This window comes from Arachis ipaensis, chromosome B4, assembly GCF_059453495.1.
Source record: "Arachis ipaensis isolate K30076 ecotype BB chromosome B4, ASM5945349v1, whole genome shotgun sequence".
Lineage (NCBI taxonomy): Eukaryota > Viridiplantae > Streptophyta > Magnoliopsida > Fabales > Fabaceae > Arachis > Arachis ipaensis.
In genome coordinates, this window is record NC_142439.1 from 38,015,917 (window position 1) to 38,027,210 (window position 11,294).

The window sequence follows — 11,294 nt, forward strand, 5'->3', positions numbered from 1 at the left end:
TCATGCAAATCATATGAATAAGTGTATGAAAGATTGATAAAATCCACTCAATTGAGTACAAGATAAACCATAAAATAGTGGTTTATCAGAACTCGAGAAGGAGCGTGATGAGGCTCTTTCATCGGCAACCGCAGCCAAGATCGAAGCAGCTGATCTGAAGAAGAAGTACAAGGAGACCGTAAAGCAAGGTAAGAATGTCATCTTGATGACTGAGGAGGTCATCAAGGCTCAGGTGAAGCTGCTAGCTCCCGACATCGACACCTCTGCTGTTAGGGTTCTCAAGACCATCAAGGATGGCAAGCTAGTTAATATTCCGAAGAAATGATGTAATCTCACTTGTATTTTGTTTGGATCTTGTAATTTGTACATCTTTGAACACTTTAGTAGTTTTGGCGAACTTGTTCATCGTTTTGTCGGTATGCAACAAAACTGTTTGTTCGCCGCTTTATTAGTAATTAACTTGTTTGATGTTTTCTTATTGTTTTATTGGTAATTAGCTATTCGTTTATACTTGTTTACCGTTCCGTTGGTAATTAACGAAGTCAGGTCATGGATTTTACCATTTTAGTGTCCGTTTATTGTGGCGTTTACTACTTCAGTGGTTCCCGGGGTGATCAGTCCTGGTATACCGTGTTGTTAAGGCGCCTGTTACTTCTACTTGGCAAAGTGACTTGATTAATTTGAATAAATATGAAACAATTAACGTCAAAAAAGGAGACGATGAATTCCAACTAAACAATTAATGGAAAATAATCCAAACATAAAGTAATACGGGTCTTACTAAACCGGTTAGTCCGGCACTAGGAATAGAACCTTCTTAGGTTGCTCGCGTTCCAGGTTCTCAAAACCTCTCTGCCGTCCAAACGTTCCAATTTGTAAGCGCCGTTTTCGAGCACTTCCTTTACCCTATACGGGCCTTCCCAATTTGCCGACAACTTTCCTTCCCCTGGAGTCGGGAGTCCGACATCGTTGCGTCGTAAGACCAGGTCGCTTTGCTCAAACTTTCTCTTGAGTACTTTGGCGTTATAACGCAGGGCTATCCTTTGTTTCAATGCCGTCTCCGACAAGTGGGCCATCTCTCTAGCTTCATCCACCAAGTCCTTTTCTACGGCTTCTTCTACTCCTCGCAAAAGTAGTCGTGGGCTTGGTTTCCCGATCTCCACGGGTATTATCGCATCCACCCCATAGGTGAGCCGGAAGGGCGTCTCCTCGGTAGATGACTGCTGTGTTGTGCGATAGGACCAGAGGACCGAGGCTAACCAATGCTCCCTTTTTTTGGTCAAGTCGCTTCTTGAGGCCTTGTAGGATGACCTTGTTCGCAGCTTCGACTTGGCCGTTGGTTTGGGGGTGCTCAACAGACGAGAGTTTCTGCCTTATGCCCAAGCCGGTGAGAAACTCTCCGAATTTCTTGTTGGAAAACTGTGTCCCATTGTCCGAGATGACGACCTCCGGGACCCCAAATTTGGCTATTACTTGTCTCCACATGAACTTCTGACAATTAGCCGAGGATATGCTGGACAGCGGCTCGGTCTCTACCCACTTGGTATAATAGTCGATCGCGACAATTAGGTACTTGACCTGTCCGGTCTGACCGGGAAAGGCCCTAACAGATCGACTTTCCATTGTGAGAATGGTCGAGGGGCCATCAGTAGGCTTAGTTCGGCTGCTGTCTCTTTGTGGAAGTTGGTGTTCTCCTGGCATCTTCTGCACTTCTTCACAAACTCTTTAGAATTTGCCGTCATTGAGGGCTAGTAATAGCTGGCCCTGGCGACCTTCTGCGCTAAGGCCTTCCCCCGATGTGGTGGCCACAACATCCCTCATGGACCTCCCTTAACACGTAGTTCGTTTGGTCGGGGCGCAGACACTTCAATAGGGGTTGGTTGAGCCCTTTCTTAAACAGTTGGCCTTGTATTATCGTATACTTGGCCGCTTCTCTTCTTAGGCCTTTACCGCTTCTCAATGATTGGGTCCACCCAGGAGGGAGGGTCGGTTTCCCGTGTTATATGTAGGGTCACCGTTGGTTCTTTCACTAAACCTTGAATCAGAGACTGGTTATCTGTTCCTGGCTTTGTACTCGCCAGTTTTGATAGGAGGTCTGCCCGGGTGTTCCTCACTCTCGGAACGTGCTGCACCGTGACCTCGTCGAACTCCTCGCTCAACTTTTTGACCCTCTCCAAATATTTCTGCAATAGTGAATCTCTGGCTTGGTAAGTTCCATTAATCTGTGAAGTCACGACCTGAGAGTCGCTATACTCTTTTACTCTGGTGGCCCCGACCTCTCTTGCCAGGACTAGGCCGCCAAGAAGGGCCTCGTATTCCGCTTGACTGTTGGACACCAGGAATTCAAACTTGACCGATTGCTCATATACGACTCCAGTTGGACTTTCCAGGATGATCCCCGCTCCCCCGAATGTTTGGTTGGAGGTTCCGTCCACATGGAGCTTCCACCGTGTGCTCAGCGTCTTGGGAGGGCTTCCCGTTACTTCTACCAGGAACTCAGCCATGGCTTGGGCCTTGATCGCATGTCTGGGTTCGTACTGCAAGTCATATTTAGACAGTTCGATTGCCCAGGTCATCATCCTGGCCGCCAAATCGGGTTTCTGGAGTACTTGGCGGATTGCCTAGTCCGTCCTAACGATTATCTGGTATCCTTGGAAGTACTGTCACAGCCTACGGGAGTAGGTCAGGAGTGCATATGCTAGCTTCTCTAGCTTACTGTACCTCAGCTCCGCCCCTTGTAACACCTTACTTACAAAATAGATTAGTTGCTGGATCTTTCCTTCTTCTCGCACTAGGACTGTTGCCAAAGCCTCATCAGTTATTGCTAAGTACAGGTACAACGCCTCTCCATTCTTAGGTTTTCCAAGGACAGGCGGTGCCGAGATTATATCCTTGAAGTGCTTGAAGGCTTCTTCACACGCCGGGGTCCATTCGAATACTATCCCCTTTTTCATCAAGTTGAAGAATGGCAGAGCTTTGGCGGCCAATGCGCCGAGGAAGCGGGATAGTGCGGTGAGCCTTCCCACCCATCTCTAGATGTCTTTTATGCATCCTGGGCTCTTCATTTGTAAGATTGCTTCGCATTTCTCCGGGTTAGCCTCTACTTCTCTTTCGGTTATCATAAACCCCAAGAATTTTCCGGCTTCCATGGAAAATGCGCACTTGAGCGGGTTAAGCCTCATGCCGTGCCGCTAAAGAGACGCGAACACGTTCTCTAGATCACCGATGAGGTCCTCAGCCTTGATGGTCTTTACCAGAATGTCGTCTACATACACTTCCACCGTCTTGCCGATAAGATCGCTGAATATCTTGTTCATTAGCCTTTGGTACATAGCTTCTGCGTTCTTCAGTCCAAATGGCATCACTTTATAGCAGTACGTTCCCCCTGGCGTTATGAATGCCATCTTTTCTTCATCTGGCCGGTGCATCGGTATCTGGTTGTAGCCAGAGTATGTGTCCATGAAACTCAGATACCGGTATCCCGCAGCCGCGTCAACAAGAGCATCAATATTAGGGAGGGGAAAGAATCCTTGGGGCAGGTCTTGTTGAGGTCAGAATAGTCCATGCACATTTTCCATTTCCCGTTGGGCTTCTTAACTAGGACTACATTCGAAAGCCAAGTCGAGTAGTCTAGTTCCCGGATGAACCCCGCCTCTAGCAGGCTGGCCGTTTGCATGGCCACCTCGCCAGCTCTTTCCTGGGACATTTTTCTCCTCTTTTACGCCACTGGCATAGCCTTCGCCTTCACAGCTAGGTGGTGCGACATGATCTGGGGGTCAATCCCCAGCATGTCGGCTGGTGTCTAGGCGAATAAGTCGCCGTTTTCCCGGATCATCTCCACCAATGGTTCTTTTAGGTCATGAGGGAGGTTCCTGTTCATGAAGGTGAACTTTTCTTCCGAGTCGCCGACCCTAAATTTCTTGAGGACTCCTTCGGGTTTTGGCCTGGGTTTGTCGTCGACTCGTGCGTCTAGGTCGGCCAAGAAGACTCTGGATGCTTCTTTGGACTTCTTTCTTAGGGAGAAACTGGCGTTGTCGCAAGCGACCACCGTTTCCAAATCTCCCTTGACAGATCCAATTGACCCATTATCAGAAACAAACTTTATCACCAGTAGCTTAGTACAAATTACTGCTCCGAACTCATTGATGGTTTTCCTACCCAAGATGATGTTGTAGGCCATGGAGTCCCTTAAAACAACGAACTTCGCCATTACCGACCTTTTCTCTCGGCCTCCCCCTATTGAGATCGGTAGGGAGACTATCCCATCAGGCTTAATAAAGTTGTCACCCAAGCCAACCACACCGTGCTGGTGGGTCCTTAGGTCGGAGTCCCGGAGACCCAGAGCATCGAAAATGTTTCGAAACAGGATGTTCGAATCGGCCCCGGTGTCCACGAGGATTCGCCTGACCAGACCAGACCCCACTCTTGCTATGATCACCATGGGAGGGTTCTCCGTTAAGTCGTCAAACAATTGGTCTTCTGGACCGAATGCTATTGGCTGAAATCTTCTGGGGGGGAGGTGCGGGGTTGGATGATAATACCGCCAGGGCTTTGGCGTCCTTCCTGCATGCCGACTTTGACCTAGGAGCCATGTCTCTCCTGACCACAACGTTCACGATCGTAAGGCCGCGTTCATTGTCCTCCTTAGGTTCTTGCCTCTGTCTCACGGTGCGGTTCTTGTCGTCGCCAGATCAATCGCGATCCCGCCTCCGGGGCTCTCTTATGAGGTGCGAGAATTCAGCCAACTTGCCTTCCTAGATCGCCTGCTCCAGAGCATCTTTCAGGTCGAAACAATCTTGGGTCTTGAGGCCGTAGTCCTTGTGGTAGTCGCAATAGAAGTTTTTTCCCTCCCGTCCTATCCTTGAGTTGTCGGGGCTTTGACAGGATGCCTTTGTCGGCGATCTGCTGATAAACTTCAACAATTAGGGCTGCCAGGGGGGTGTACTTGGTAAACTTCCCTACCCGAGGGGAACGGCTTGAAGGTTTTAGCTAGAGCTCCGTCCTTGGAGTGCTCCCTAAGCCTTTCCCTGTTACCGAACTGTCGAGCATGGTTGTAGGTTGGCTGCCGCTTGTTGCCTGCCACGACCTGACTAACCTCTTCATCATTGATATATTCTCTAGCCACGTTTTGGATTTCTTGTATTGTCTACACGAGCTTGGTGGTAAGGTGTTTCCTAAAATCCTCGTTCAGCAACCCATTCGTCAAGCACAAGCTGGCTACCGAGTCGGTTAGGCCGTCAATCTCCAAGCACTCGTCATTGAACCTATCTAGGTACCTCCTGGTCGGTTCGCCGCTTCTTTGTGTCACCCCGAACAAGTTGATCGGGTGCTTCGCTTTAGCAATATGTATGGTAAACTGAGCCAGGAAGGCGCGGGTGATGTCCACGAAGTTCGTCACGGAGCCTTGGGGGAGGGCCTTGAACCAATGTATTGCCGGGCCCGCTAAGGTGACGGAGAAGGCGCGACATCTCACTTCATCGCCCACCCCTTCTAAGTTCATCATGGCCTCGAAGGCCATTAGATGCTCTTGGGGGTCTTGGATCCCATCGTACCTCATGTCCGTTGGCTTATCGAAGTGCTTCAGTAGCCGGACCTTGAGGATAGAATGATGGAAATGGGTTGCCCCGATGATTGTGGGACGTCGCATTCTCCTTGGTTTTTCTCTACTGCCTTCTCGGTTCCCCTCTGCGGTTTGTCCCGTCAGAGGCCGGGTGTAAATCAGGGGGTCTCGCCTTCTTCTTGGCACCTCCCCGCTCTCCCCTTGACTTTTTGATTCTGATCGGGGGCTCGGTGTGCATCTGGAACAACTTCTGCGGGGACTTCTCCGTCTCCTTTGAGGAGATCGGGAGCGATCTCGTCTAGGATCTGGTTGGTGGGGCTCCTGGCTTGCCAGCTCGCGTTCCAAGTTCTGCACCCTGTGTCACAGCTCCTGCATTATTCTGGCGCTGTCGCTGCCTGTTCCTCCAAAGGGGCGCCTCTCCTGAGAGCGCGAGGGTAGCTCGGGTCGTCCCGGGGGGGGGGGGGAGGGGATCTTGTACGTTCGCGGGAGGAAGCCACAGAGGCTACCCTACCACTTCGGGGTGCCATTTCTATCCCGCGTGGTTCGGCTCCGTCATCTGCCTCCGCAGAACCCAACAGAAAGTCCATTTAGGCCGGTTCCCACAGACGGCGCCAATTTTCGGGACTTCCCATGCTGAACGGGTCGGAGATGCTCCTTAGATGAGAAGGTGAGAATCGGCCGGAATCTGAGTCTGGTGGGCGGGACGTGCGGACATACGACCTCCCGAGTCGTCTATCATGTGAAGGGGGGAGCCACCTGCAATAGCACTCCGATGCTCTAGTCAAGAATGACACAGATGGTAGTGAGAGTAAGGGTGGTAGTGACGTACCTTGAGGGAGGGATAGGACCCTCCCCATATATACCCTGTCAGTAGGGTGGGTCCCATAGAGAAGGTCCCTTTCCTAGAAGCTTCCTTTCCCACCTGTCACACAGCTGGCTGTCAGGAGGTAGGTATCCGGGTCGCGATCCGGGCGCGGGGGTTCGCTTAGTCGGTTGATCGGGTCGGGTTGTATGATGACTGATGCGGGCAGAAATTAGCGAATTAAAAATTGTTAAAATATATACGTTGCAAGTATAGTTCTTAATTCGCCAGAAATCCGCCTATCAATTTAGAAAGGTGCCACAGAAAATTGAAATTAAAATACTGGGAGTATGAATCCCAGGTCGTCTCCCAACGAGTTGCAGAAAAGTGTGCTATTTTATTAATCAGAGGTTTTCGAAAAGGTTTGAATTGAGTAAGCAGGAAATTAAATTGGAGAATTTGAATAATGTAAATAAAGGCCTTGATTGGGAGTTGATTAGTTGGAATCCCTATTATTGTTGGAATACTCTCAAGATTAATTGACAATTAAAAGTTGTCCTATTTAGTTATCCTTTACTAGGTAAGGAAAAGTCAAACAAGTTGGAATGCTACGTCTGTTCACAAGTTGCAATCCACTTAATTAAAAGAGATTGGTGTTAGTGACTAGAAGGAAATCTAACCATAAACCCAATTACAATTTTTCTTTCAAGTCTTCCAACTCAGGGGTTCCTTTCAATCAATTCCCCATCAAGTTAAGGAACTACTCGCTCATTGTGAATGTAAAATTCATAGCATATGAAAAGGAATTAAAGAAAGACATTGTGAATAAAAATCAAAATAGTCAATAAAAATAAAAGTGATCCTTGTATTAAATAATCCTAAAAATATTCCAATGGTAAAATTAAACAAAGCAAAGGACATGGAAGAGTAAAGCCAAGTAAAGAAAACGAACTAGAATGACGAAGTCTTGATGAGGTAATAACTCTTCTCAGTATTCCAATGCCAAAAAGTAAGAGAAAATTAAATCCTAAGAACTATGAATGTATGGAGAGAAAAACCTAGAGGAGGAGTAAACTAGATTTAAAACTAAAAACTGTGTAGAATGAATGTTCTCTTTGGTTTCTGCATGTTCTCTAGCTCTAGTCTGCTGTTCTGGGCCGAAAACTGGGTCAAAATAGCGTCCAAAATTGCCCCCAGTGAATTCTGCAGATTATGCAGATCGCGCATGTCACGTGATTGCGTCATCCATGCGGACGCGTCATTCGCGTTTTTCCATGCCACGCGTTCGCGTCGTCCACGCCTCCGTGTCGCTTGTGCTTTTCCATCCCGTGCGGTCGCGTGAGCCATGCGGCCGCGTCACTGCGCTTTCTCCTCTTCCGCGCGGTCGCTTGAGCCATGCAGCCGCGTCACTTCTCGCTGGTTGTCTCCTTAATTTCTTGTGTTTCTTTCATTTTTGCTAGCTTCCTTTCCAATTTCCAACTCGTTCATGACCTATAAAGCCTGAAACGCTTAACACACAGATCACGGCATCGAATAGAATAAAGGAGAATTAAAATGCATAATTAAAAGTCTCTAGGAAGTAGTTTTCAATCATGTAATAATTTCAGGAAGGAAATATAAATGCATGCTATTTTAATGAATAAGTGGGTAAGGATCATGATAAAACCACACAATTAAACACAATATAAACCATAAAATAGTGGTTTATCAATGACCCAGCCGGGCCGGACCAGAACACATTATATTCTCATGCACACATCAAATTACTGGTTTTTTCAACAATGCTGAAATGTACCATTCATTCTTTTGAACCCCATCATGATGAAGCTTCCTTCCAACATGCCATCTAAGTCTGTTGAACTTAAACCCAACTCTATAAAATATCGGTAAATAAGTTTCATTAACCTGTGATCCAAAGCAGAAGAAATGTTCAAGCTAGAAGATTCCCCCTGGACTCAACACCCTATACACATCATATAGCGGAAACTCAAACAGTCTCTGGCATCCAATTCCCTATGAATTCCATGGAATAAACAATACTAAATGTGTTCTCAAAGAATGGATGCAATATGTGTACAAAGGGTGAATCATGTGTTATTATAATAGTATACTTAAATAATATTTTAGGGTTATTATATTAATATTAGTATACTTAAATACTTATATTATATTATATTATACATATGACACTTTTTAATTTAGATATGGAAGAAAAATTGATGTGGACGGAGTTATGGAGTGTATGAATACTTTACACAGATGTGGTGTCTGTATCGAAGAAATCGGACGGTCCGATTTAAGGGTAGGTAATCGGACGGTCCGATTTATGTAGCACAAATCAGACCATCCAATTTGCGTCCTTCCAGTCATGTGTCGTGCATGCATTGAGCCCCAGCAACGGTGCCTATTATACCAATATACCCCTTCCCGAAGCCCCCACTCTCTCCCTCCAAAGTCCTTTTCTTGAATCCACTCAGCCACCATTTTCCCTCCTCTTCTTCTTCTTCAATTAAAAAAAAAAATTTACAATGCCAAAAAAATAAAAATATAAAAATGTTGATCGTCTTGAATTTTATATTATCAATTATCTCTGTCATTCTGATTATGTAATTTTTTTTTAATTTTTTTATCTTACAAAATTATTATTATTGTTAAAAATTTAAGAATATATATTTAAATGATATATGTTACCGAATTATTATTATTAGTAAAAAATAATTGAAAAGTAGTGTATTATTTGGGCTATGAATGAGTCATATGCTTAGTTAAAAAAAAAAGTCCTAATCCATATTAAAAGTGAAGAAATTAAAAGGACAGCAACAAGAAGCCAACAAATTACTTCTTCCATTCTTTCCTCTTTTTTCAATTAGAAAATAAAACATCACTCCATATTTTCATTATTATTACAACTTAAAAGATAGCAGGTAGTCTTTGGTCTTCCATTATCATCTCTCATTCTTCTTTCTTTTGTAAGTTATTTTTTTATTTGTTTTTTTGAATAATTTATATATTTATTTATTTATCTAGTTTATAATCTTATAATAATAATTTAGGTTTTTGAAAAAAAATTGAAGATGATAATCATGTAATTATAATATTATTCTTGTATTGTTTTTAATTTTTTTCTCATTATTAATTGTTTGTGACATTGATATTATTGATTTGCAAAAAATAAAATAAATTGAGTTTAGTTAAGTTGCATAATTTTTATTTTATTATCTATGTAAATTCTCAATTGTAGGTATTTAGTTGAATCATGAGTAAAATGAAAACAATAGACATTTTTTTTTTAAAAAAAGAATAGCCAGAAGAGTGAAAATATTTCTAATGTTGTTACATCAACACCAATCTCTTCAATACTTGAGGTATCAAACATGAGTACTTTAGTTCCTCAACAAGATAGTCCAAAGTCAAAGCGCCCACAATTTAATCCTGAACAAATGGAAGTATGTCATTTGGTAAGAGATCCAGGAATTCGACCAATAATTTGGAAGTTTCATCCAAGTAAAAGAGATGAAATTCGTTGAGCTTATCTTAAAACTGGACCAAATCAACCAATACTTGATAATTATCCTTTCTCGAGCGATACAAGTCATCGTCGTCTTTTTCAAACTTCTTGGTTTGAATTATACCCTTCATGGTTAGAGTATTCTATTGAAGATGATGTTGTATATTGTTTACCATGCTACCTATTTGCTATGAAATCTTCAATCAACACAAGTTCAAATGTTTTCATTGAAAATGACTTCAGAAATTGAAAGAAGGTAAATAGTAAAAAAGATTGTCTTTTTTGAATCGCATTAGCAAAGATCCCAATTCGTCCCATCATAGGGCAACAAAATCATGTGATGATTTGATGAAGCAATCATAATATGTTGATACACTTATGAAACGACAAACATCAGAGGAAATTAAAAATAATCGACGTAGACTTGGAGCATCTATTGATTATATTAGATGGTTGACTTTTCAAGGTTGTACTTATAGAGGCCATGATAAAAGCTCGAGTTCAGATAATCGAGGTAACTTTATTGAATTGTTAAAGTTTTTGGGTTCTTACAATAGTAGTGTTTAGAAGCTTGTTTTGGAAAATGCTCCTAGATTTGTTAAATATACTTCAAGTGATGTTCAGAAAAAATTCTACATGATCTTGCTACAATGGTGAGAAACTTAGTTAGAAAGGATATTGGAGATGCTAAATTTTGTATTATCATTGACGAAAATCGTGATGAATCTAAAAAAGAGCAAATGGCTATTGTTTTGAGACTTGTTGATGTGGATGGTTTTGTTCGTGAATGCTTCTTTGATTTTGTACATGTTACTGATACTAGTGCATTGACTTTGAAAAAAGAGTTGTTGTCTGTGCTTTCTATTTATAATCTCCAAATTGAAAACATTCGAGATCAAGGGTATGATGGTGCTAGCAATATGAGAGGGAAATGGAATGGTTTACAAGTTTTATTTCTCAATGATTACCGACAAGCATATTGTGTCCATTGTTTTGCTCATAGATTGCAGTTAGCACTGGTGGCTACTTCAAGGGAAGTACTTCAAATTTATGAGTTTTTTACACAATTGACTGCTATTGTCAATATTGTTGGTGCGTTTTACAAATGACATGATCAAATACAAGAAGCTCAAGAAATTGAAAATGCAAAATTGATTGCCAATGATGAGCTAGAAATAAGTCAAAGTGAAAATCAAATAGGCACTTTACAAAGAACTGGAGATACAAGATAGAGTTCTCACTTTCATTCTATTTTTAGCTTGATAAGAATGTTTGCAGCTACTCATACTGTTCTTAATAACATTATTGATGATGCTACAACTTTTGCTCAAAGAGGTGAGACTTATGGTGTCAACAAAGTGCTATCCTTGTTTGAATTCATTTTTTCGTTACATTTGATGAAGAAAATGATGGGAATTACTAAT

The 11,294-nt window shown here is 43.2% G+C and overlaps 1 protein-coding gene across 1 annotated transcript; it reads right to left on the bottom strand.

Annotated features, from left to right (window-relative positions):
* Positions 1–5,146: 5,146 nt before the first annotated feature.
* Positions 5,147–5,647, bottom strand: LOC107636404 (uncharacterized). Its single transcript, XM_016339918.1, has one exon. The coding sequence runs from the start codon at positions 5,645–5,647 to the stop codon at positions 5,147–5,149; it is 501 nt and encodes a 166-aa protein (XP_016195404.1).
* Positions 5,648–11,294: the final 5,647 nt, after the last annotated feature.

Coding starts and splice junctions, on each gene's coding strand:
- LOC107636404 (XM_016339918.1), bottom strand. CDS start 5,647: ATGCGACGTCCCACAATCATCGGGGCAACCCATTTCCATCATTCTATC.